Genomic DNA, 26,210 nt, shown 5'->3' on the forward strand with positions numbered 1-26,210 from the left:
CCTGCTCCCACTCTGTTTACTCCACCATCTCTCCCACACCAGTGTCACACCCTCTCCCAGCTTTAGTTACCACCTACAGGCCAACAGCTCCCAACTCCCTACCTCTAGCCCGGTTTTCTCTCCAGACCTATTAAACCCAGAGGGCTGTGGATACCTCCTGAGACTCAGTGTGTACTCAGCTGAAACTTCTGGCTTCTCCTCCCAGAAGGTATCACCAAGTGAGACACCAGGTACACATTTGCTCCTCGCTCTCCCTCAATCCCGAATCTAGCCAGTCATCCGCTGTGCCTTGCCCATGACTTCTCTCCTACCCAGGCCAGAGTCATCCTCACATGGATCCCACAGCAGCCACCTCCTACCTGGCCTCAGCCTCACTCTGCCAGGCCCTTCTTTACCTGGCCAGTAGAACCAGTGTTCTCAACCACAAATCTGACCAAAGTATTGAAACTCTCCTGGGCCTACCTGCTAGCCTTCAGGATGCAGTCAGAGCTCTTCAGCTAGCTGTGCAGCCTCACCTTCCTTTGCACGTTGCCTCAAATTATCATCCAGTGACAGTGAGCTATTTGTGGTTCTGCCGTAACTTGCTATTTTTCACCTTCTACCAAGTTTTCTCTTCCTGTGCCATCACCCACCCTCCTCTCTCTCTCTCCTTTTTTTCTATCTCCTGCTCACCTTCTGAGCCTGCTTGAGTGTCCTCAGTCTGGGTTGGGGCTGTGCCCCTTTGGTCCCTGCCCTTAGCACTCGCAACACTCAGGGGCTCAGATGCCACTCCCTCCTCTATCTCCTCCTCCATCTCCTCCTCCAGACTTGAGGCTCCAAAACACAGGAAGGGCAATTAGCTCCCTACACTGTGTTGGTGCTCTAGCATAAAGCCCACCCAAGAGCAGCACAGAAGATGTTTTATGAATGAATCCATGAAAGAGAAGACAACATGGCAGAGCTGCCTAAAGACTCACATGGCGAGCCCGTGTTTACACACTCGGAAAGGTCTGGACCAAAGTCAGGAGAGGGCAATGTGCTGAATGTGTCCCCCCGGTGGAAAAGCGAACCTCATAGGCATCCCATAAGCCGTCAGAGAAACCAGGAACGCAGTTTGGTCTGTAGCATCAGGAAAAGTGTACAGCGAAGTCCACTCCTCTCCAGAGACCCTGGAACTGCCTCTGATGACAGAGCCCTGCCTCCAAACCCCATTTTCCAGGAAAGGAGGAGCAGTTCAGGGCACAGATGTGTCAGGGAAAGTATCACTGAAGACATCTGAGCTAGGCTGAAGGATGACCAGAGTTTATCCTGTGAATGGTTAAGCTTTCAGATTCCTGCACTTTAAATGAGGCAAGCTCAGAACCCATCTCCAGAGCTCCAAGTGAACCCTCTGTGTGAGCAAGCCAGGCCAAAATTGTGAGTAGTCGAAGAGGGACAGGTAGAGGCTGTGAGGGGAGAAGGTGAATGTTTTCTGACTCAGGGGATGTCGGGAGGTTCCTGCCTGAAACCCCAAACTTTCAAACCCAGACCCTGGGGGCTGGCAGAGGAGTTAGGTGAGGGAGACACTCATCCCTGCTCAATAAGACTTCCCAAACCTTAGTAACCCTAGGTTCAAGATTAGGGCTATGGAGGCCAGCTTAGTGGCTCGTGCCTGTAATCTCAGTACTTCGGGAGGCTGAGGCAGAAGGATTGCTTGAGCCCATTAGTTCTAAACCAGCCTGGGCAACATAACAAGACCCCATCTCTTAAAAAAAAAAAAAAAAAAGACCAAGGCTATGGAGACAATGACACCAAGCCCTCTGAGTGGCTGCACAAGTCCAGTCAACAGACTACTGTCCACCATTTCTCTGGAGCTTTGATCAGCCTTGGGTGGGGAGGGGATGGAGAAGCCATGGTTGTGAGAGGGTTGAGACCAGCTGTCCTGAGGAGAGAACCCTGCCTGGGGCCAGAAGACCTGAGTTCTAGCCCTGGCTTCAGCACAGCACTGTGAGGCTTTGGGGAAGACATGCAGTGGTCCCGAGCCTGTCTCCTCCTCTCTAAAATGTGGGTAGTGCCTATACCATTCACCTTTAGTGAAATCATGGGCATTAAAACATCTTTGAAATTATAAGGATTTGTACACGTCGGCAGGATAAATAATTGATGGTGTCTTTATTTTATTATTAATATTTTTAGAGATGGAGTCTTGCTCTGTTGCCCAGGCTGGAGTACAGTGGCATGATCTCAGCTCACTGCAACCTCTGCCTCCTGGGTTCAAGCAATCCTCGTGCCTCAACTTCCCAAGTAGCTGGGATTACAGGCGTGCACCACCACGCCTGGCTAATTTTTGTATTTTTAGTAGAAATGGGGTTTCACCATGTTGGCTAGGCTGTTCTCGAACTCCTGGCCTCAGATGATCCACCCGCCCTTGGCCTCCCAAAGTGCTGGGATTGTAGGCATGAGCCACCACGCCTGGCCCTAATGGTATCTTTAATAGTAACTGTTGGGCCTTCTCAGAGCAAGGTGCCAGTTGGCAATCTGACCACCCAGTCTTAGAAATCCTCTGAGGTGAGGCTATCTGGGCTTGTGACACTGGCCACACTGTGGAACTGGGGAAGGAGTGCTAGCCTGGAGCGAGAGATCTGGCTTCCAACTCCAGATCTGCTACTAAGCAGCTCTGCAGCTTCGGGCAAATGACTGCCCGCTGCTCCTCCCTAACTGGGTTTCCTCGTTGTAGGGTGTGAAGAGAGTAGTGAGGATCCCAGGAATATTTGCTGGGAAAGTGCTTTAAGGCTCAATTAGCGCCCTCCCCTGGCTAATTTGAGTCATTCCTCTTTCTGAGGCTCAGTGTCAAAGAGCTGTGGGAGGGGGGCTGCCCAGAAAAGCAGGAGGCGCTGCAGCTGGGGGACGTGGGTGAGGAGGCTGGGAAGCTAGCCCTGGCTCCAGTGACAACTCACTGTGAGGACCAGGACCATTCTCTATCCCTTCTGGATCTCAGTTTCCATCCCTGTAAAATGGGGATAACCAGGCCTGCCTTGCGGAGTTGCTGGGAGAGCATGCAGGAGACTGGATATGAACCCAGAAGGCAGGGTTGAGGGTAATGCAACTTCTTATTTATTAATATATAATAACAACAATTATAAAACTCATATCTGCAACTGTTTAGGTCTTTGTTATAATGTCTTGGTCACTTTGTCTGGACTGGCCGTGACCTTCAGCTCCGGGGTCTGGGCTAGGAAGACGTTCCAGTGGCCTGCATGGAGGAGGGCAGAAAAGAGAAGGGTGTGTATGTCTGCACGTGCACAACAGAGGCAGGCGCTGGGGGTTGGAAAAGCCTTGGGCCAGGAGGAAGTGCAAGGGCCAGGGTTTGGAGCCCACAGGGAGCCTGGAGGTGAGTGTCCCATCACACGGCTGGGGCACATGACTCAGCTTTCAAACAATCTTGGGGAACAGAGCTGGTTTCCTGACACCTGTTGGTAATACTCCCTTCTGTGACCTCCCCGACCCGACCCGAAGCCCCACCTGGGTCCATCTTCCTAAAAGTAAAGTATAGAAGGAAAGTGGGAAATGTTCCAGTAGAGAGGGAGTGGGCAGCACACAGGTTTGGGGGCTCAGACCTCCCCACTCCAGAGCCCTGTCTCTCTCCACCCCCAAGACCAAATCCAGCCAGCTCTGCTTCACCTTCCCGCTCTGGAGTTGGGAAATCTCTGGCGCAGACACCCACTGGATTCCTGTGCTGGGAACTGACGTCCGTGGCTGACAGCCCCTCCTCCCAGCACCAGCAGCCTGGGAACTCTCCGAGAGGCTCTGGCCTGTGTCCTTGCCTTCTTCCCCAGGCCCCATTCCTCAGCAAGCTCCTACCTTCGTGGGGGCCAGCGAGCAGCCGGAAGCGCTGTGCCTCTTTCTGGAAGTCTTGCTTCCTGACTTTCTTGATCTGAGTCAAGTGGAAGATCCCTGAGGGCAGAGACAAGGACATGAGCAGGAAAGGCAAAAACTTAGTCAGTGAAAAGTGAAACAGGGTGACTTAGCACAGAACGGACCCAGTCACTCCCTCCCCCACCCCTATTCTGATCAGACACAAAATCCTGCTGATGACATTTCCTCAATATTTTGAATCCATTCTCCTACCTCGCTGCCACTATCCTCACTCAGGCCTCTGTTGTCTTGTCTGGGTCACTACACTAGAGTCCTAACCCCTTTCACCCCCGCTCTAATCTGCAGTCCTAGCTGTGGTCATTAGAACATGTATACATCACCCTGTCATTCCCATTCCCTGACGTCCTGTCGCCTCCACGGTGAAGCCTGTGTTCTTCCATCTGTTCTCTCTGCCGACCCTGCTCCTGTCACCTGCACCATCCTGCTCTCACAACACCCACCTGTCCCCAGTGCAGGGAGGGAAGGAGGCAGAAGGCAGGAAGGAGAGAAGGAAGGAAGGAAAGAGAAGGAAGGAAAAAGGAAAGGAGGGCAGGAAGGGAGGAAGGAAGGTTGGCTGGCTCATGTGGACTGGTCACACTTTTCTCAAGGCATAGAACATATGATAAAAATCAATAGGCGTGCTTATTCAGATACCAAAGAACGAGCGAGTGGCAGAGTAATAGTGGCTTGCCTGTGCCCTAGCCGTAACCAAATACTTGACGTCCCCTGAGGAGGCAAGCCTTTTCAAATGCCATTCCCTCTCCTGGAATACCTTCTACTGTTGCCTTCTATTTCTACTTCTTTTTTTTTTTTTTTTTTAGATGGAGTTTTTGCTTTTGTTGCCCAGGCTGGAGTACAACGGCGTGATCTCGGCTCACTGCAACCTCTGCCTCCTGGGTTCAAGCGATCCTCCTGCCTCAGCCTCCTGAGTAGCTTGGATTACAGGTGCCCGCCACCACGCCTGGCTAACTGTGTGTGTGTGTGTGTGTGTGTGTCTGTATTTTTAGTAGAGACTGGGTTTTCACATGTTAGCCAGGCTGGTCTCGAACTCTGACCTCAAATGATCCACCCGCCTTGGCCTCCCAAAGCACAAGCTGGGATTACAGGCGTGAGCCACTGCACCTGGCCACTACTTCTACTATTGGCACCAAATGAACTCCTACCTGTGCTACAAGCCTTACCTGGGAAGTCTTCCCTAATCCACCCGAGGCAATTCCTCCTTGGGGCACCCACAGCACCTGGCTTCCATCTGTGATTGTGCCTGTTTGTAATGTGCACTCACTGTGTCTACTCCTGCTTCCTCTACCAGACTGGGGACTCCCAGAGGGCTCTCCTCTCTGGGTCTCTTGAGCCTGGTCCACATTAGGCATGTAGTATGAATGAATCCCTGGATGGATGGATGGATGGATGGATGGATGGTTGGTTGGACAGATGAACAAGTACACACACACACACACACACACACACACACCACACACCCAGTCTAGGCCAGGCCTCAAGGGGGAATGAGGTATTAGCTGGATCCCCTGATGTTTGCATCTCATGGGGAGCTGGCCACTGGCACCACACATGGCTCTGAGGCCCTGAGCACATGGGCTGTGAGGCTGCACCAGCTGTTACCCACCAAGGTCTCTGGCCAGAAAGAACAGATGCAACCAGCAAGGCCTCTGCTAGGCCAACACCGCCTTTAAGAAGACCAAGAACTGGCCCTGCTTTATGGGAATCAGTGTGGGATTCCTGCCAAGGGGAACAGAAAACCCTGATCCTGGGACTGAGTTCCAGGAATCAGGAAATGTCCAGCACTGTCCATGGACCACCCAGCCCAGATGCCAAGGACCAGGATATGGAAGAAACTCCAAAGGCCCAGGGACTATATCATAGCGGCAGGCAACAAGCATGAGATGAGATGGGGAGAGATGAGATGGGGCTGGGTCCTGTGGCACAGGCCTGCCACTGCATGCTCCCAAGTTACAGAAAAATTGGAGAGAAGGTGGCAGGGATGAGGGCGGGTTCCCACACTGTGGTCTGTAAAGCATAATTGAAAGGACTGGGTCTCTGGCCTGGAATCAAGAGCTAGCCTGAGGGTCATGGTTGTGCCTCTTGCCCTTTGAAGGGCTGTGGCAGGTCTGAGGGCAGGTGGGCTCTGTGGATCCTCAATGCAGAGCAGGGACCAATGGGTGAGTCCAGGGACACAGGATAGGCTCAGCTCAGTGTGAAGTCAGATGCCCTTTGGGCTGAGCAATTCACAGTGTTGGAAGTGAGTCACATATCTGGTGTGGGAGTGGGGGTATGTACAGTCAGGCACCAGACATCATCAGGCCATCAGGAGGCTGCAGGGGGGCTTCCTTCCTAGGCAGGGCTTGGAATTGAGACCCTTGACATCCTTTCTACTGTGAAACTTTAAAATCTAAAAGGCCCTTAACCCTAAGCCAACTATCTGGTTAGATTCTGGTGTCTGGGGCTGGCCCCTCGTGGTGTGGCCTCACCTAGCATCTGCCTGCTCACTTTGTTTCCGTTCCTTGGATTGGGGAAACAGTGAGTGGTTCCCACTGACAATCAGCCCTGGGGAGTGTTTGTTTTAACTCCCACGGTCTGGGACAGGGAGGGAACAGGGAGGCTGATGGGACATTTAGGCAACCCACAGGGTGAGGAGATGGGGTGCGGTTTGCTAGTGACAGGATGGCAGGGCCTGGCATTGTGAAGTTGTTTTTCCTTTTCTGCTGGGCCAGTGGCAATGAGATTGGCTATGAGCTATGTCCCCACTGTGTCATCCTGGCACACCTTGGCCATCCTCCCTAAAAGCACAAAGTCACCTCTATGGAGGTGGCACTGGGGACAGTCAGATCTGGATTTGAATCTTTGCTTTACTGCTTAAACTGCGTGACTTTGTGTAAGTCATTTGACCTCTCAGACTCAGTTTTCTTACCTGCAAAATGGGGGCATTAATACATGTCCCTTAGGTTTCTTAAGAGGATTAAATGAGATACATTATATATAGTGCCTGCTACACACCAGTCACAGAGCACAGGGCATATGGGCGTGAGCTCTGGAGCCAGTGTTTGAGGCTTTCGCTGTCATCCTGGATGCAGTGTACCCTTCTTGCCTCTTTATTTACTTATTTATTTTAATTTTTAGGTACACTATCTGTTCATTGGCTCTTTACATCACTGAGGCCCATTCTCCACGAAGCCTTCCGTGACCAGCTCAGCTCCCAGTAAGCTCTGCTGCACCCAGGTCACTAAGCCATGACCTCCTAAAGACAGAGGCTGGGGCCTATTGTGCTCCATGTCGCGGCACTTAGTTGCGGGCAGCAGAGGGAGAGAGGCCCAGAGTAAATATGTGACCAAAACCTGCCCAGGGACTGATGGAATCTTTTTATTATATATATTTTTTGAGACGGAGTCTCACTCTGTCACCCAGGCTGGAGTGCAGTGGCACGATCTTAGCTCACTGCAACCTCCTCCTGGGCTCAAGTGATTCTCCTGACTCAGCCTCCCGAGTAGCTGGGATTACAGGCGCCCACCACACCTGGCTAATTTTTGTATTTTTAGTAGAGATGGAGTTTCACCATGTTGGCCAAACTCCTGGGCTCAAGTGATCCACCCACCTTGGCCTCCCAGAGTGCTGAGATTACAGGTGTGAGCCACCGGGCCCAGCTGGGACTGATGGAATCTTAAGGCTCAAAAAATTTTAAGGGTTACTGAATCTAACTCCCCAGCTGCAGACAGAATCCCCACCAGCCCCTGCTTGCACGCTTCTCGTAAGTGGAGCCTGCTCCCTCCTTTCCACTGGCAGAAGCCTCTAAGCATGAGAAAGTTCTTCCTCTCTTGGAGCTGAAAGCTGCCTCTCTGCATTTCTCACCAACCCAATGTGGTGGAATGAGAAGACTAACCTTTTTAGTGCCTGCTGTATGTCAGGGGCTGCACTGATGTCATGTCATTTAATCCTCCAAAAACCCTCTTCCCTACTTTACAGAAGAGAAACCTGAGGCCCAGAGAGATCATGTGACTGCCCAAGGCCACACAGCTAAGGTATAGCACAGTCTGGATTCAAACTGGCAGAGTTGGGATTCGAACCCAAAGCCCCTGCTTGTTGTTTGACCCTTGTGGTCACTCAGAACACGGCTGCTCCCTCTGCCTGGGACGGCCCTTCAGAGCCACGAAGCCAGCAGTCCTGTCCCCCTGAGTCTTCTCTTCTCCAGGCTGAACAGCTCCACTTTCTTCGTCCATTCCTCCTACGACAGGGGGCAGAGTAGAGCAGGGAAAGAGCCGCATCTGACGCCACAAGACATGGGCTCTAGCTCCCGTCCTCCACTTACTGGCTGTGTGGCCTTGGGCCAGGTACTTCACCTCTCTGAGCCTCAGTTTCCTCATCTGTAAAATGGGGATAATAATACCTAACTCTCAGGATCGTTGAGGATCAAATGAGATAGTGAATGTGAAAGCACTTTGTAAACTCCAAAGTGCTACACACATTGGTTATTATCATTGTCATTTTTCTTATCATTCCCTCTTCCACCCCCACCCCGCCAGCCAAAACCATCAGTAGAGGAAAGGAACTTTAGAGATAATTCATACTTAAAAGAGTTTAGTTTGGATCATGGCTTAACAGTTCACTCTACCCAGAGGACTTATGTTTTACAAGAAAGGCCACAAAACTGAACTTTCAGCAATTTCTTCATCAATGAAAACCCGCTGGGTGTGGTGGCTCACGCCTGTAATCCCAGCACTTTGGGAGGCTGATGCTGGAGGATCACTTGAGTCCAGGAGTTCGAGACTAGCCTGGGCAACATGGCAAAACCCCACATCTACAAAAAAAAAAAAAAAAATACAAAAATTAGCTGGGCGTGGTGACCCCAGCTACTCAGGAGGCTGAGATGGGAGGAGCGCTTGAGCCCAGGAGGATGAGGTTGCAGTAAGCCAAGATCATGGCACTGCACTCCAGCCTGGGTGACTGAGACCCTGTCTCAAAAAAAAAAAAAAAAAAAAAGTAGAGAAAACTCCTCTTGACCTTAAGTTGGTGATAGCAACAGACTGTTGAAGAGGGTGGGTTTCTCACCGAATGAGAACTATGGTTCTAATGTCCACTTACCTGGGAGTGATAAGATCCACCACTTTAAAAAGACTGAACACAGCCAGCCTCCAGGCCCTCCTACTTTGAGGATGCTGTGAGGGCCCTCCTGCCTGAGAAGACCGCCCCCACACCCCCACCCCCAGTGCTAAAATCCTGCCATTAGACATCTATCTATTTCTTCAGGGCAGGCATCACCCTGCCTGGCTCCTCACAAGGTGCAACAGCGCCTTCCTCCCAGGAGAGGGAGCACTATCGAGCCTTGGCATCAGCAGGAGGAGCTTATCAGAACTGTAGAGAACCAGTCAGGCTCACTATCTCCCTGCATCTTGGAATCAGGGGCCTTAAACCTGGTGGGGCAGCCAGAGACACCTGATCAGCAAAATGTCCCTAAGTCCCCTGTCGGGTCTGGGGCACGGGAAGGGGGACTGGCCAGAGGTACACACCACTGGGAGTGGGCAAACACTCACCTTTTACCAGCTTCCAGAGGTAGATCTCCACCAGGTCTGAGGCCTCGTGTTCCAGGGCAAAGCGACGCAGGTTGTCTGGGCTTGGAGATACCGACGTGTGAACGAGAACCCGGCCTGGTGCCTTGGGACACCTGGTAGAACTGATCTCACTGTGGCCAGCGTCTGCCTTGTCCTCTGGAGAGACAAGAAGCTCATGAAGTTGTTCAATAAACAGTGGCTATACCTCTTCAAAGCTCTAACATTCTAAAATGTTGTGACTTCATGGAATCTGGAACATTGTTTGATTCTATGTTAACAACCTCTGAATCTATTATCCTGACACCACATGGTTCTATCCATTCGCTATTTTCATCTGACATTTTCCATTCCTGTGTGTCTGACATGTCCTGCATCCTGTGGCACTGATGCATGCCCTTCCATGTCTGAGATGTTCCAAGTGTCTGTGGCCCTGGGGAGAGAGACCCAGGGTTCACTCTGGCCGGCACCCAGGGTTCACTCTGGCCAGGGTTCACTCTCGCCTGTGTACCTGGGCAAATCTTGCAGCATTTCCCAGCCACTTTTTCGGGGTGACGACAGGGGTACTCGGTGGGACAGGTCACACGCTGGCAGTCCTGGCGGCCATCCTCACAGGTGCATAGGATGCAGGGCAGGGGGCCGAAGGCACGAAAGGCCGGGTGCCACACCTCCCCATGGGAGTACGTCTTCCCGCCATGCACGCAGGCTGAATGAGGGTGAGAAAGGAGGAGGATCAGGACCGCAGACCTGTCCAGGGCCTCTGGTCCAGCAGCAGGTGGGGTGGGCCCTTGGGGAGTCCTCACTTTACCAGTCCAGCCTAGCCACACTGCCTGCAAAGCATAGGCCAGGGTATAAAACCTGTCCCCTCTCCCTGACACTGCCCACTGTAGCACTCAGAGCTGAGATGGGCCCAGAAGGAACTTGCTGAAGATGGAGAGTCCTTCCTCGCCCTTCAGGGCACTTCTGCGAGAGCAAGGAGAGTGCTGATCTTGTGGTAGAACTGAGATCAACTTTTGTCACCACCTGGTCATGTGAGCTCTGGCAGGTCCCTTCCCCTGTCTGCCTCAGTGTCCCATCTGAACGAGGCAGGGCCAGGACTCAGTAGCGCCACAGCTCTTCCTTCTCCAGCAATTGGGGCACTCTGCAGGGAGGACTCTTCTCCCCTTCTGTGGCCATGGCTGCCCATCTGGCCACCTTCCCTACTTCATCCCCACTGTCCTCCTGCAACCTCGCTCGGCTCCCTCCTTCCTTTGTCAAAAACTGTCCCTCAGCACACTTCCTTATATTAAAGTCATTTATTTACTTGTCTGCCTCCCCAACTAGTCTATGAACCCCTCAAGGGCAGAGACCATTTTCCATTTCCCATCTATCTGTTCTGTCTGCCCCTCTTCCCAGCAAAGATGCAGTAGATGCTAAAAAAAAACTTGTACTGTTCCAGGACTAGTTGTCTCTAACTCAGTACTCTGAACCTCAGTGTCCTCATCTGTCAAATGGGGGCTTGAACCTGATGATCTTTAAGAGCACCTTCATTCAGTTTTGGCATTCTCCGAGTCTACAAGCTCATGGCCAAGTTGGAATTGGGGAACTGCTGAGTGGGGAGTACAGGGGGTTGGGGGTGGGAGGTGGGAGCAGTCAGGGCCCTCCTTCCCTGCCTCACAGATTGGAGGAGGGTTCAGTCCCCACCTTTCTTATGTTTCTCCTTCAGGACAATCTTGACGGTCGTGCTGCCTGCCCCCTTGGGTCGGAAGTGGCGAGGGATGAAGCTCAGAGGGGCACTGAGGCCAGTGGGGGCTGGGGTGCCCAGGCCTCTCTTTCTCCCAGCATCACTGGAACACGGATCCTGAGGATGTCTCTGCAAATAGCAGGAAGGATGAAGGTCACTGACTGAGCGTAGCAGGCCCCATCTGGGGTGGGAACAGCAAGATAGGCTAGAGCAAGAGGCTGCGGGGAGACCCCAGCATGACTTCCCAGAGAAGAGAGGGCAGAGGCCAGAGATAGAAAGATCTGGATGAGGTCTAAGATGTCTTCAGACAGCTCGATCTTTGAAAGCTCTCAGAGGATAGTGATTTGGAAATCTGGCCTCCACGAAGCCTTTCTTGGGCCTTGATTTGAGAAACAGAAGGTGAGCATGCAGTGAGGATGCACCGCAGGCAGTTCTCCTTTGCAGAGATTTAGTTGGTGGCTGGACAAGAGGATGGCCCTCTGAAGACTGCATCAGGCCCCAGAATCCCATGGGGCGTGAAGACCAAGAACAGGCCCCATCCAGACCCAGACAAAGGGTCTCTGAAGCTTAGGCCCCCTTTCCTGAACCCCTGGGATCCAAAACCCCCAGACCCTGTCCCTCCAGACCAGGTCTTGAGAGGGCTGTCAGTGACAGCAATAGGGGTGTGATGAGGACAGCTTAGTTTAGGGAGTGGGCAGCTCCCGGCCACAGGAGAGGAGCAAGTGGGCTTGGGACAGGGACCAGAGCCTATTATCTCCCTAGCTGACCTGGAGCCACACACATTCCTTCTAGAGCCCATTCCTGCCTGGTACAGTCTCTGCATCAGTTCTCTGATGGCCCAGAGCCTGAGCTTGCAAGAGCTCCCAGAGTAGAAACTGTCCCAGGCCCCAGCACGGGCTCAGGCACATAGGATACTCCTGGGAGATGTGTGTTGAGTGGAATAAAGGCAAGAAGGAATCAAACAGCTCAGTCTCCTAATGCTTGCTCCAGTCACCCAACCCATCAGTAAATAGCTGATCAGAGCCTGGAACTCAACCTGGGTGGGTTTCACTTACGTACTGCCTCCTAGGAAGAGGACAGGAAGGAAAGTGGAGGGAATGGTGGCTCAGGTCCTCTAGTACCCCCAGTTCTCAGGTCTCAGGTCCCTACCTGAAAAGGCCTAGCCTAGGTGGGGAGGGCAGCAGGATGAGCTGGCAGAGGAGAAGGGTGCGGTTATGAGCTCAGGCTCCTGGGGAATCTCTGGGAAGGGGAGGCAGCCTCTAGTCTCCCAAAGACCAGGAGACCCAGGCTGAAAGAGCAGGTGGAGTTGTTCATGTGGCAGACATAGCAGAGAGGACCCGTCAGGGACTTGAATCAATGTGTGAGCCCATTCTCTATCTCCTTCCTCTCAGACCAGAGACAACTGGCCAGCTAAGCCCATCTTAACCCAGACCAAGCTTCAGAGGGGCCAAGATACAGGTGGGTACAGACAGGCAGGCTCTAAAGAACCAGTACCTCAGGAACTGGGTGGGGAAGGCTGGCCCAAGTTAGAGGCCATTCCCTGGGAGGAAGGTGCCTGAACTAAGGGGAGACACAGGCTGTAGATGGAACAGTGTCAAGGTGTTTCTCTAGAGGAAAATGAGGAAGTTTGGGGCCTGCTGCTGCCCTGCATGGTGACCTGTTCCCTCAGGGCACTCCTTGCCCATCAACCATGATGGGACCCACGATGGGAGGCTAAAGAGAGGGGCTAGAATATAGTGGGGGTTCACGTAGCTGACCCAGGGGACAAACAAGAAATGAAGACAATAACTGGTATTGCCTGCCCCAGGGTCATGAGATTTAGGCCCTGGATCCCCGCCCCCTGCCCCGCACCCCATCAGTAAGGCTGTGCACTCACCACCCCGCGGAGCGACTGCACACTGTCCTCTTCAGCCGATTGCTCACTTGCCTCATCTGAAAACTCAAAGGGAAGCTGGGTCAGCCTCAGGCTTCCCGGCTTTGCTGGCTAGATAGAGCCCTGAGGCCTCCAGCTACAGGCTCCGCCCATTCCCAAGGCCTGTTGTCACATCTGCAGCCCCAGCCCACTGGTCGGCTCCTTTGCCCCAGTGGGGGCTTCTTCCGCTTCCCATTACAGCCTCTCTCCATCCTGGTTGGGATGATGAAGCCCCCTACAACTGGGTTGCTGCCTCAGTTTCCCTGTACTGACCTCCTGGTCACCATTAGGACCGAACTCCTTGAAACAGAGCATCTTGTTTGGTCCTTACTGAAACTCACCTCTCTGGGACACTGGGCCACACCCTTCAGTATCTACCATGGATGGCCCAAAGGCCCAGAGTCCCATCCCTGCAGCCTGCATAGATGCAGTTTCCTGGACAGCCACACTTGAAGTCACCAGGCCTTGGTTTACACTCCCAGGACCCCACACTCCAGCCCCTTGGCCCCTCCAGCCTGAGGACGCTGCCAGTCCCTATTCCCCTGGGAAACCAGCACATAAAGCCGTTTGGAGCCCTGCAGCTTCCTAAACCCAAGTGGACCTCTCTCTCCTTAGCCCTTGCCTCACTCCACAGTCTGGTTCCCACCAGTCATTCTCACTTCAAAGACCCAGAACATTAGAATTAGACTGTGTTAGAAATCACAGGGCACAACTGAGGCCCAGAGAAGGGAAGCAATTTGTGGAGTTAGTTGGAAGAACCAGGACTAAACTGGAGTCACCTGATCCCTAGTCCAGTGCTCCTTCCAAAACGCCAACATCTGGGGATGCATCCACTGTGGAGCACTCCCCTACCTGAGTGCCACCTCCTCCAGGAGGCTTTCCTTGACCACCCCAGCATGCAGGGAACAGTCCAACCACTTCATTCTGCTCAAGCCTAGCCCGCCCTTCACTAGCTGATGCGTTGCCTCCCTGTTTTAGAAGAGGTTCTACCTGGGTTCTGTATGGAAGACATGTTCTGATCCCTGGTGAGCCCAATACTGTGACCAGCTCTGCCGTGAGGAAGGCAGGATGAGACGTAGTCCTTACCTGTACTAGACCCCTCTCACATGCCACTTATGGGCCTCTCAGCTCATCTGATTGCAGGGACTTTGTGCCCCCATGGCAGGCACCGCAGCAGCAGCCCCCCTGCACAGGCTCCCCAACACTTCCCTCAGGCTCAGCCTCACAGTGTCCCCCCCTCAAGTCCGCAGCTCCGGTCCACATCCCCTGCCCCCACTCCTTACCCCAGCCCACTCCTGCCTCTGCTCCCAGGGCTACTTAGCACCCACCCATGCATGCACAGCAAGGAAGTCCCACGCATGGATGAGTCTTTGGGCTCAGTGGAGAGATAGTTGGTGGCTGGTGGACATATTCTTACTGCTTCCTCTACCACCCCAGACTTTTCTGAGAAGCAGAGACTACTTAGAGCAATAGGTCACTTTTGCTTGGTTAGCAAGCAAAGGCCAGCCCCTGGACATATTCCTGTATTGCTTCTCTCTCCTTACTTGCTTCACTCCGCCTTTCCCTCTTTCCTCCCCCAAGGACTGCAATAAAAATAAGTAGCACATCAGCTTCTGCCAGGCTCTGCTTTCTGGGGGGTGCAGGCTAAGCTACCACCCTGGAGGAAAGAGCCGTCTGCTACATGCTGGGTGTCCCCTGCAGTTCCTCATGGCTCTAACAGTCTATGGCTAGGCCCATGGAGGGGAGGGGTGGGTGAGCGCTGCCAGATGGAGGGACAGACTCACCTTTGCAGGCTTGGCAGCAGGAGTCTGGCAGTGGGAGGGGTGTGGGGCAGCCTGGTTCGGGGCAGGTCGTGAGGCCGCAGTAGATCTGGCCCTCCTGACAGAGAGAGCAAACCAGCTGGGAAATGAGCTCTGACGAGGGCTAGCCTTGGGGACTAGGGACACCCGCTTCCCTGGGAGCGAATGGTCTTGAGGTCTCTCCTGTGGTGGGGAGGGGAAGCAGCAGCATCTCCTGGGCAAGGCCCAGCCAGCTCAGAGGAGGGGTCCCCCATGCCCTCCCAGCCCCACTTCCAGGCCCAGCAGGTAACATCCAGCCTTCAGCTTCCGACTCACTCACAGCCAGTTTGTCCCTAGGTGCCACCTGGTGAGGCGGGAATCTCCCTATCCTACAGATGAGGAGCTGGAGCAGGGCCTGAGCCATCTCAAGTTAGAAAGACAGTTGGGGCCCAGTCCTCAAGCTTTTCCCACTGAAATCAACGTCATGGGAGGGGGACGGGTAGGTGATACCTGGGCTCATCTTGCTCTTTACTGAAAGCCCTTGGTCTCTAGCTTTGGGATCCAGCCTTGAAAGGCAAGACCGCAGGGGAAGGGGCCTTCTGGGGGTCTGGGGCCAGGTGACCTTTGGTGGTCACTTCTTTCCTCCGGGCCTGAGATCCCTCCTCTGTGAAGTGGGGTCACACCCATCTGGGGTGTGAAGACCCAGCGAGGGAATGGTTGTGAAAAGCACAAGGCACAACGTGCCTGGGGGGAAGTGCTGTTGCCTTGAGACCTTTCCCTGTTCCCTTTCCAGAGGGTCTGAGGAGTGAGTGTTCTGGTCCCTCGGGTGAGGCCAGAAGTCACGCCAGTCTCATAGAATCGGGGATGAGAAGAAAGAAGGGAAGGCCCAAGTACCCAGGGAGAATGAACAGAGGAATCCTGGGAATGCTGTCACCACCCACCACCCACCACCCAGCATTTCTGTCTCCTGCTACAGCCCCTCCTCATCCAGGCCTCATCCTTTCAAGGGGAGGCACAGGGAAAGGAACATTGGCTTTGGAGCCAGGTGGCCTTGGGTCTGAATTCTGGTTCTGTCACTTACTAGCTGTGTGATCTCAGGCAAGTCACTTAACTGTTCTGAACCCCAGTTTCCTCATCTGAAAAACAGAAATAGTGATATCCTTCCCCTAGGGTCATTCGGATACTGTCTATAAACCAGGCATTTCTATGAACCTGGTGACACAATAGACCACTGCAAAAGGCTCACACCCTGCAAAAGGCAATCGCTTACTAGGTTGATTTATAAGTAATCACTCCTCATTATTTGCAGGCTGTTTGCTCTGCAGCACAGAAACTTGAAGATTCAGAGACTCAGACTGATGGGACCCTGTCACTGAAAAGATGGGGAGGCAGGCCCAAAAGAAGTGACTTGTTCGAGGTCACACAGGGAACTGGGACAGTGCTGGAGCTCAAACACAGGTTTCTGATACCTCGTCTGGAGAGAACATTAATGATCATTTGGTCAGACTCCCTTAAGCACTCAGAGGCCCGAGTGTGATATTCAGGTAGTAAGGAAATCGGGAGGACAGGGGCTTCTCCTGCCAATTCATGGATGAGTTGCCAAGCCAAGGGTTAAAAATGACATGCTGAAAGTCACCTGCAAACCTATAGGAAGGCCATGCCTAGACCGCAGTTCCCTTACAAGGAGGAGGCTGAAGACTTTCTAGAGGAGGCCCTGGGTAGCTTCAGTCTCTGTCCCATGATGACACTGCGAGTCAGCCCTGCCTGCCCCGAGGTCCAGCTCTAACAATAGGCAGGAGGAGTTTAAGTAGCTTCAGATTAATTTCCATTTACTGCAGATAATCTGGCCCTGTCTCTGTCCCCCAGGACTGATAACTGATCATTTGCATATTCATTCTTTCATTCAACAATCATTACAGATGTCTTCTGTGCTTTAGGCCCTGGACTGACAGCAGAGGATAAAGAAATGAAACACATATGTTTCCTCCCCTCGAGGAATGCAGCATCTACTGGGGGAAACAGAAGGCTCAGGAAGGTGTGGAAGCTCACAGAATGGTCACCTGACCCAGCTAGGGACAGGACATTCCAAACCCCAGATGTTCCCTTTCCCCTGAGCCCATTCATTTTGCTTTGGCCAGGAGGGACAATCCCCCAGTCCGCAGTCCAGGCTACTGTGTTCTTTGCAGGCCCAGAGCGCTGGCCTGTGCTGAAGGGAAGGCAGGAGTTCTTACGGTGCAGCTGCAGAGGACACACTGGTTGGGCAGGCGGGAGGGGAACAGCTCATGGGCACTGAAGATCTCTCCGTGCTGGTACATGGTCCCATTGTGCTGGCAGGACTTTGGTGGGGCCCGGAGCCCAGAAGGAGTGTGAGGTTCTGCAGTTGGGGAGGGGCAGGAGGAAGATTAAAATGAGGTTTCATGTGAATCTAAAAACCTTTGCTGAAATTAACGAGGCCACTTTTCTGAAGACTTTGCATTTGACCCCAACTTGAAATTTAAACCAAGCTCTGGCCTGGGCCTTGCCAGCCATTTCCCATATCAGCTAAGAGGTCCCTCTGATACCTACATCTGACTGTGTCCTCCCTCCCATGACCCCTACCACAGCCCGCTAACCCCCTCAGTGTCTGAGCCAGCCCCAGTGAGAGCAAGAAGGTAAAGCCAGCAGCCTCAGCTTCCGCTCAGTGGTGCCAAGTTAGTGGGGCTCCACGAGCTCCATGAGGGCTCATGGAGCACTTCTCAGTGCCAGGCACTGTTCTAGGCACTGGGGATACAGCAGTGAGCAAAAGAGTCCCTGCCCTCACAGGGTTACATTCTAGTGGCGCCAGCTGGGATGATTGTCCCTGTGCTTATGTAAATTCCTGTCATTCACTGGCCCCCAGAGTCCCCCTCCCCATCACCTGCCCATCAGTCCATCCTTATCCTGCCAGGTGGAGGGGTAAGCCTCTGGTCCCGAGAGAACCCACTCATTCATTCAAGACCCCTTTACTAAGCACTCCTGTTCCAGGCACCATGCTAGGCATTGGGAATGGAGCAATGAGTAAGATTCAGCCCTTGCCATCAAAAAACTGAAACTCAAAAATTAGGGGTATGGTGGCTCACACCTGTAATCCTAGCACTTTGGGAGGCCGAGGTGAGAGGATCACTTGACTCTGGGAGTTCAAGACTGGCCTGGGCAACATGGTGAGACCCTATCTCTACAAAAAAAAAAAAAAAAAGATTTTTAATTCTTTTTTCTTTTTTCTTTCTTTCTTTGAGACAGGGTCTCTCTCTGTCACCAGGCTGGAGTGCAGTGGCATGATCTTGGCTCACTGTAATCTCTGCCTCCCAGGTTCAAGCGATTCTCCTGTCTCAGCCTCCCAAGTAGCTGGGACTACAGTCACCCGCCACCACACCCAGCTAATTTTTTTGTATTTTTAGTAGAGATGGGGTCTCACCATGTTGGCCACAATGGTCTCAATCTCTTGACCTTGTGATCCACCCACCTCAGTCTCCCAAAGTGCTGGGATTACAGGCGCAAGCCATCGCGCCCGGCCAAAAATTTTTTTTAATTTAAAAAAAGAAGTTTGAAATCTAATTAGGCAGAAAGACAAGCCACAAGCAATGATGCTGTAGCAAGTAAGGGCTAGGGTGAATAGAAGCACAGAAATTGTGACAGCAGAGAAGAGGAGCCTCTAACTCAGCCGGGAAGGAGTGGCCAGGGAAGACTTCCCGAAGGGCCAATGGCAAGCAGAGTCTTGAACTGTGAAGCCAAGCAGGCAGAGGAGCAGGGGATGGAAAGAGAGAGGGAGTGAAGAGCATTTTAGCAACAAGAGGCCTGGGCCAAGCACAGGGGGAAACCCAAAGTCAGCAAGGAGAGCTGAGGCCCCTGGAGTCAGCATCAGACATGAGGACACTCCTTCACTGTGCAGGATGAAGCTGAGAGCCACTGTTCCCCTCGGGGACCCGCAGCCAGGAATCTCTATGACCCATATCAGGGCCACGAGTCAGATCCCTACCGGGCTTCCCGCTGGAAAGTGAGCCCCACTCCATACCAGTTCACCAGGAAAGCCCTGATTCCAGAGCCTGGACCCGAGACCAGAATCTAAAGCTTCTTCTTCACCACTTTCTTGATGCTTCTAAACATCAATTTTCTTCTCAACCTCCCCTCCCACCTCCAAGTTGGCCTCCCCTCTGACTGCCCCTCACTGGACACTTGCTTTTGCCAGTTTCTTCCCAGACCACCTCTCCTTTCTCTGACCTCTTCTTCCTGGAATCTCATTCTCAGAGGCTTAGAATCTTAAAATCATGGAATCATAGACATTGAGCATCAGGACACATAGAGTCCCTGAATTTCAGCCGTGCGAGGAATCTCAGAGAACAGGGCCTGACTCCTTTAGTCCTTCTCAGCCCCCCAGTGGTTATTCTAGGGTCTCCCCATAGGACCTTCAAGCCCAAGATCACTCACCTTCACTTCCCAGACTGTGCCCACACCCTCCAGCTCTGGCAGGCCCGAGAGAGACAAGAGCCCAAGTGTGCCAGTCAGCAGGCCAAGCAAGGCCCTGTTTCCTGCAGCTACTTTCTGCATGTCCTCCCTCCCCTGCCATGCACACCTACTTAAGGACACGAAGTCTCTGCTACCCCAGCACTGCCTGCGGATCTGGGATATTTCCTCCCTTGAGTACCTTTGTGTGTTTACACCTCTGATGGGGAGAGACTGCCCCTCTCCTTGCCTCTCCTTGCAGAGTTCTCCCTCAGCTAGAGGGCTACACTGGGAGTAGGAGAAAGGTCAGTGGACGATGGGGAGGAGCATGGCTACTTACCCACACACCTGGGACAGCACTGCTGTGGCTCTGTCACAGGCTGGGGGCAGTGGACAGGCGGACAGTGGAGGCGGTAACAACTCACATGGGCGCTCTGAAGGGGACACAAGGGTCAGCCCTAGTTCAAAGAACCATCATCTTCCACCTGTACCTGTCCTTTCCCAAAACTCCCACCCCAACTGCAGAAGTCCGTACTTGTAGTAAGCCTGTGATTGGACTGAAAACAATGAACTCAAGTGCGCCCAGTCCCTCCCCGTTCCTGCCCACCAAGGGGATCTCACTTGGCCCACACATCCATGTGCCTCCCCTACCCTGGAGGAGGTCAGACCTGTTCATGGACTTACTTAAATACTGTGTCCCCTTCACAGAGAAAGACAAGGGAAAGCCTGGAGTTGTTTGACATTGATCTTAATGCTTTGACTGTGCTATTTTAACTCTGGGGCTTGGTCCTTTTAACTCGGCCTGAGCCTTGTGGTCAAGAAAGGAATGAAACATGAGGACACGTGACCGGGAGGGGGTGTGAGATGAAAAACCTAATGTAGAGAAAATGGATGGCTTTATGATCCAGCCCCTAAATCTCTGGGAGGTTTGGGTAATCCTGCACAAAGCCTTTGGAGTTGGCACCACCGAAGGAGAGGCCTGAAGTTCCTTCTCTTTTTCAAGTATAGCAAGTGAGATAACAGGGCAGGGGAATGTACGCAGAGAGAGACAAGCAGAAAGCAACGGACAGTGGCCACCACCCCTCATGGGGGTCTTCCCAGCTCTCCAGGCAGTTTTTCTTTGGCCCCTCAGCCTTCCCGCACCTTGTTCTTCACTCTGTTACAAAGGTCACTCTGCTGTATTGTGATGAACCATTTACACCTGTGTTACCAATTCAACCACGAATTCCAAAGAATAGTAGGCATAGGGCCTTGCTCCAAGTTAGTGGCTGCTGGAGTCTGAATGAATACACGAGTGAGTGAATAAATGAGAGTAAGGAAAGGAGGGGTCGATGGTCCTCTCCTAGATGAATGGAGCCTGCTTTGTTCACGATTCTGAGGTTGGCAAAGTTTGTTTCTATCCCTGCTTCTCCCCCCGGTTCCTTCCCCCTGCCCTCTCCCTGGACCTGACTCCCCGATAGCACTTCAGAGGCAGCCTCTTGCCCCATGGAAGGCCTTGAATGGCCTATGCCTTCTCGGGTCACTGCTTCCCAAGATGGCCAGAGGTAATTGCAAGGACTAGTCAGCGCTAAGGGGCATCCCAGAGCCCACAGAATTGGGCTAAGCTCTAATAGGGGCCTTCTAGAGTCCCAACACACATGGGGGATTAATAAATGTCTAGAGGATAAACTAGACGCTAGACATCTGAGGCTCCCAGAGGAGAAACTAGGATGGAGTGCAAGGGACTGTGTGGCCTGAAGAGTTAGAATCGGTCTCTTGATTCTGGCCTTGGAGGAGCCAAGGATGGCGATGATTATTAGCACCACAAAGCAGGAAATAGGATGGAGACAGGTTAGTGGTGAAAGGGCAGGTAAGGCACGTCGAAAAGCCCTTTGCAGTCACAGGGAACCTCTCAGGAAGTCATAGCCTCCATTTATTGAGTGGCTACTGAGGTAGGGCCTTTACGTTATATAAAAATCATCCCACTTTATATTCTCAACACCCCTAGAGGAAGGTACCATACTATTAGTCACACTTTTTAAATGAGAAAAGAGTCTTGAAAGGTTAAGTTGCCTAAGATCACACAGCAGGTAAAAACTGTCACCAGGGCCCGTGCACTTTCCATGATGCTGAGCTGCCTCTGGTGGGTAGTAGGTGTGGACTCATTCATGCTCAATATTTGCTGCAGGTCTACTGGGTGCCAGGCCCTCTTCTGAGCACTAGGGATGTAGCAGTGAGTGGGACCAACAAGGTTTCTGCCCTCCCGGAGCTCACATCCTAGCAGTGAAAAATAGACTATTAAAGAAGTAAGCAAGGGCCAGGCACAGTGGCTCACACCTGTAATCCCAGCACTTTGGGAGGCTGAGGCGGGGGGATCACTTAAGGTCAGGAGTTTGAGACCATCCTGGCCAACAGGGCAAAACCCTGTCTCTACTAAAAATACAAAAATTAGCCAGGCAGTAGTAGCCCGCCTGTAATCCCAGCTACTTGGGAGGCTGAGGCAGAAGTATTGCTTAAACCCAGGAGTGGAGGTTACAGTGAGCTGAGATTATGCCATGGCACTCCAGCCTGGGTGACAGAGTGAGACTCCATCTCAAAAAAAAAAAAAAAAAAAAAAGAAAGGAAAAGTAAACAAGTAGGAGCAAGAAGATTTCAGATGTTAAATTTATTATATATAATAAAATAGAGGACCTGGTATGGTGGCTCTCACCTGTAATCCCAGCACTTTGGGATGCCAAGGTGGGCAGATGGCTTGAGGTCAGGTATTTGAGACCAGCCTGGACAACATGGTAAAACCCTGTCTCTACTAAAAATATGAAAATTAGCCTGGCGTGGTGGTGCGTGCCTATAATCCCAGCTACTCAGAAGGTTGAGGCATGAGAATCATTTGAACTTGGGAGGCAGAGTTTGTAGTGAGCCGAGATCGTGCCACTGCACTAGCCTGGGTGACAGAGTGAGACTCTGTCTCAAAATCAATCAATCAATCAATCAATAATAAATAAATAAATAGAGGAATATTATTTCATTAATAGGGGTAGACTATGTTAGAAACAGCTGTCAGGGAAGGCCTTATAAGGAGGTAACATTTGTGTTATGAACTGGGAGATCAGAAGGAACTGTTCGTGAGAAGATCTGAGGGAAGAACATTCCAAGTGGAGGAAACAAGTTGGAATGAGGCTCAAGTGTTGGAAAAACTGACAGAGGTCAGTGTGGCTGCAGCAGAGGGAGCAGGTATGAAATGAAATTGGAGAATAAGGCCGGGCGCGGTGGCTCAAGCCTGTAATCCCAGCACTTTGGGAGGCCGAGACGGGCAGATCATGAGGTCAAGAGATGGTGATCATCCTGGCCAAGGTGGTGAAACTCTGTCTGTACTAAAAATACAAAAATTAGCTGGGCGTGGCAGCGGGTGCTTGTAGTCCCAGCTACTCAGGAGGCTGAGGCAGGAGAATCACTTGAACCCGGGAGGCAGAGGTTGCAGTGAGCCGAGATTGCTCCACTGCACTCCAGCCTGGTAGCCTGGTGACAGAGCATGACTCCATCTCAAAAAAAGAAAAGAAAAGAAAAGAAATGGGAGAATAAGACAGAAGCAGAGCCCTCAGCAGGGAATTTGAATTTTACTTTAGGTCCAACGAAAAGCTACTGGAGGTTTTTTTTTTCTTTTCTCTCCTTTTTTCCCTAAATCAGAACATGACAATCAGCACACAGTCTCTGCATGCCTGTCAATGAGTTCATCATCTGTTACTGGAGGGTTTTAAGAGCGGAATGGCATGATCAGTTTCATGCTGAGAAAAGACCATTCTCACAGGGCACGGTAGCTCACTCCTATAATCCCAGCACTTTGGGAGGCTGAGTGAGGCGGGTGGATTTCTTGAGCTGAGGAGTTTGAGACCAGCCTGGGCAACCTGGTGAAATCCTGTCTCTACAAAAAATACAAAAATTAGCTGGGCATGGTGGCATGCACCTGTGGTCCTAGCTACTCAGGTGGCTGAGGTGGGAGGATTGCCTCAGCCTGGGAAGTCAAGGCTGCAGTGAGCTGAGATTGCACTACTGAACTCCAGCCTGGGTACCAGAGTGAGACCCTGTCTCAAAAAAAAACCAAAAAACAAAAAAAAAACCAGACCATTCTCCCTGCCACATGGAGGATGGATTTAGAGGGGGAAACAGGAAGATCCGTTAGGAGGCTTGTGTGGCAACCCAGGAAAGACATGACAGATGATGGTGGCTTGGATTACGGGGAGCAGTGATGGTGGAGAGAAGTGGAGGGATTGAGGGTATATTTTGCAGATAACAGCACAAGTCCTCTGGGTTGAGGAAACTGTATGTGGACTCTGGGAAAGGAGAAATGAATTAACTCCAATGGCTCAAAAAACTTGGACTTTGTCAACTGGACCACATGATATGTCTGGAATTTTCTGTTATGATTTCCTTTCTGTTCTCTGGCTATATTTCATAAAGTCCTTCTTGAAAACGCTGATTGGCCTCAGATGTGCTAAGGCAAATCGAGGGGAGGCAGTCATGATGGGGGTTGTGTCCCCATTTCTACTTGGGGCCAATACAGTAGAAGCAGTGGTGAGTCAGGGGGAAAGACCCCAGGAGGAGTGGGACCCCAGTGTCAAAGTCAGGAGGGGGCTAAGCCACCCCTCCGCCACCCCACAGGATCGCCTCCAGAGCTCTTTCTGCTCCCACCCCAGAGGGTTCTGTTTTAATAAGGGAGACTCTTAGAGGCCTTCCGCATTCCTCTCTTGGCTCTGTGCAGGGAAAGAGAGGGGCTGGGAGGCTGGCTCGGGCTAGGAGCTAGCTACCCCTCCCTCCAAGCACCAACACCCAGACAAAGAAAGCTGGGGACATCCACACTGGGTTCCAGGCAGCTGAGCTAAAACCAAGCGTTTTTCAAGCCTCCTAAGCCACTTCCTCCTCTTCTGCCCTTCCAATCTCATACCTTGCTTGTGAATTCTGGACCACATGGGGGTCTCATTTATTCTACACAGTTGATTTTACAAGGCCCTGTGGAGGTGCTGGATTGTTATGGGGTATGGTGGGGTGGGAGGAGATGGAAAACAAAGACATGGTCTCTACCTCAGGTGGTTCAGCCTTTGGCAGGGAATCATGCCAGGCATGAGTGAGGACCCAGCAAGTCCTAGTCTCAGAGGTTCAGTCTAGGAGGGGCAGTAACTATGCTGCCTGGTCAATAGTGACCAGGAGAAAGGGGCAGAGAAACTTCTGTGGGATCCCAGAAGAAGAAAATTCTTCCAGGTGGAGGTCATTTTCCCATTTGGGCAAATCCCTGAGGAATAAGTAATTGGGCTAGTGGAGGTGGGGGAACACATCCTAAGGCAGGGCCGAAGTGGCTGGAGGAAATAGTACATGAAAAGGAGGGAATGGGAGACAAGGTCAAAAAGGCTCTGTCTTGGGCTGCATGGGAGGCAGGGAGACTGGCACCACTGTGAGGTGGAAAGAAAGCTGGAATGTGAGACGGGAGACCAGGGTCCTCATCCCAACCCAGCCACTAATGTTTGTGTGACTTATATTTGGGAGGTACACAGTAGCCATCTAATGCTATATATTGAGTACTCAGTAGTGAAATGGCTTTTCCCAAGTCCCTCAGCTGCTGCTGACAGCACAGTTCTAGAATGCCTGGTCCTCCCTCTGGGGTGACTTCTCTGGAGGGTTCTCAGATATCCCTGACACAGGTGGCAAGGTGACCAGAGGAACCTACCTCCGAGCAGGTACAGCGCAGGCAGTACATCAGGCCTTGTGGCTCCAAGTAGGGGTGCCAGCTCTCGCCGGGGGAGTATCTCTTTCCATGGAAAAGGCAGAACATGTCTGGGCCTGGCAAACCGACCAGTGCCATGTTAGTCCCAGGAGGCTCCAGCCCAAAAACCCTGTCTCATTTCTCCTTCTTTCTAGCTCTAGAAGAGATGTCATCTGGGCCACTCAGGCAAAAGATAATCTGCTGGACAACTGGACATGCTCTCCTAGGCAGGGGGCCAGAAGGTCTGAGTTTGAATCTCGGCTTGACCACACACTTACTGTGCGACACTGGGCATGCCACTGTCTCTGAACCTTAATGCTTATCTCACAGGGCAGTTAGGGAATCAAGCAGTGAAATGCTGTACAGATTTATATCATGGTAACATTAATTATTATGATTAGATGAATGAGGCCCAGAGAGGGTAAGTTACACCTGAGGGCCACACAGCAAGTCAGTCACCGGGCAGGGATGACAGCATCAGTCTCCTGACTCAGTCCCATGTTCCTCTGTCCTCACAGTCATGCTTGTTTCCTTTTTATTTGTCCCATTTGACTTATTTAGTACATCACCACACCCTTCCCTCCTTTCCTACCCCTCTTTCCTCTCTCATCCTGCTCCCCTGTACACACACACAGACACACACACACACACACACACACGTGTACACATTCTCTGGCTCCTATAGCCCACCTTTTGAACAAAGCCCTCCTGGTGTGAAGATCACCAGGCACCTGTGTAGAGGAGGGTTGGCAGGGATGGGGCCCAAGGCCATGGTGCTGGGAGCTTTCTTGCTTTCACACCTTACTATGTCCTTATATTTTGGTGAGCCATGATGGAAAGGTTGTTAGGAAACTGACTTTCAAGTATCTTTAAAAATGGTCGTTGCTACTACTGTGATTTGTGATTGGCACATCAGTGGACTTTTTTGCAATTGTACATCAGTTGTCAATATCTGGATGAATGCTTCTAAGAATTACTAAAGTCATTTGTTCCGTGGGTTGGCTACCTCTCCTACAATCCTGCATTCCTGAAACCTCTGCCTCTCTCACCTCTCGTAACCTATTGATCCACTCCTGCTCCCACATCCTACCCACTTATCCCCAGCCCTGGGTCACACCTCCCAGCCCAGCACTGCAGCCTCGTGCCCCGCCCCTCTGCCTCCCGCCCTATCCTCACCAAC

At 52.1% G+C, this 26,210-nt stretch overlaps 2 protein-coding genes and 1 non-coding gene across 5 annotated transcripts in view; all 3 read right to left on the reverse strand.

Annotated features, from left to right (window-relative positions):
- Positions 1 to 3,049: 3,049 nt before the first annotated feature.
- CHRDL2 (chordin like 2) overlaps positions 3,050 to 26,210 on the reverse strand; it is a 34,656-nt gene continuing 11,495 nt past the window's right edge. For 2 of the 3 annotated variants that reach the window (XM_033205886.1, XM_033205888.1), the window contains exons 2-12: positions 24,995 to 25,107; positions 19,640 to 19,733; positions 17,073 to 17,215; positions 14,848 to 14,941; positions 13,028 to 13,083; positions 11,112 to 11,280; positions 9,940 to 10,134; positions 9,414 to 9,587; positions 8,192 to 8,246; positions 3,820 to 3,912; positions 3,050 to 3,211 (exon numbers count right to left, since the gene is read on the reverse strand). In XM_033205886.1, coding sequence (XP_033061777.1) covers positions 3,121 to 3,211; positions 3,820 to 3,912; positions 8,192 to 8,246; positions 9,414 to 9,587; positions 9,940 to 10,134; positions 11,112 to 11,280; positions 13,028 to 13,083; positions 14,848 to 14,941; positions 17,073 to 17,215; positions 19,640 to 19,733; positions 24,995 to 25,107 — 1,277 coding nt within the window. In that variant the 3' untranslated portion in view covers positions 3,050 to 3,120. The remainder of the gene's footprint in view (positions 3,212 to 3,819; positions 3,913 to 8,191; positions 8,247 to 9,413; positions 9,588 to 9,939; positions 10,135 to 11,111; positions 11,281 to 13,027; positions 13,084 to 14,847; positions 14,942 to 17,072; positions 17,216 to 19,639; positions 19,734 to 24,994; positions 25,108 to 26,210) is intronic. The other variant, XM_033205887.1, reaches the window with a different exon arrangement.
- On the reverse strand, positions 4,974 to 6,494 carry LOC117080676. The gene has a single exon (XM_033205889.1). The coding sequence runs from the start codon at positions 5,442 to 5,444 to the stop codon at positions 4,974 to 4,976; it is 471 nt and encodes a 156-aa protein (XP_033061780.1). The 5' UTR covers positions 5,445 to 6,494.
- LOC117081860 lies at positions 22,956 to 23,018 on the reverse strand. Its single transcript, XR_004436333.1, has one exon. It is a non-coding gene; the product is annotated as a small nucleolar RNA SNORD43 (small nucleolar RNA).

This window comes from Trachypithecus francoisi, unplaced genomic scaffold (assembly GCF_009764315.1).
Source record: "Trachypithecus francoisi isolate TF-2019V2 unplaced genomic scaffold, Tfra_2.0 Lachesis_group8, whole genome shotgun sequence".
Classification (NCBI taxonomy): domain Eukaryota; kingdom Metazoa; phylum Chordata; class Mammalia; order Primates; family Cercopithecidae; genus Trachypithecus; species Trachypithecus francoisi.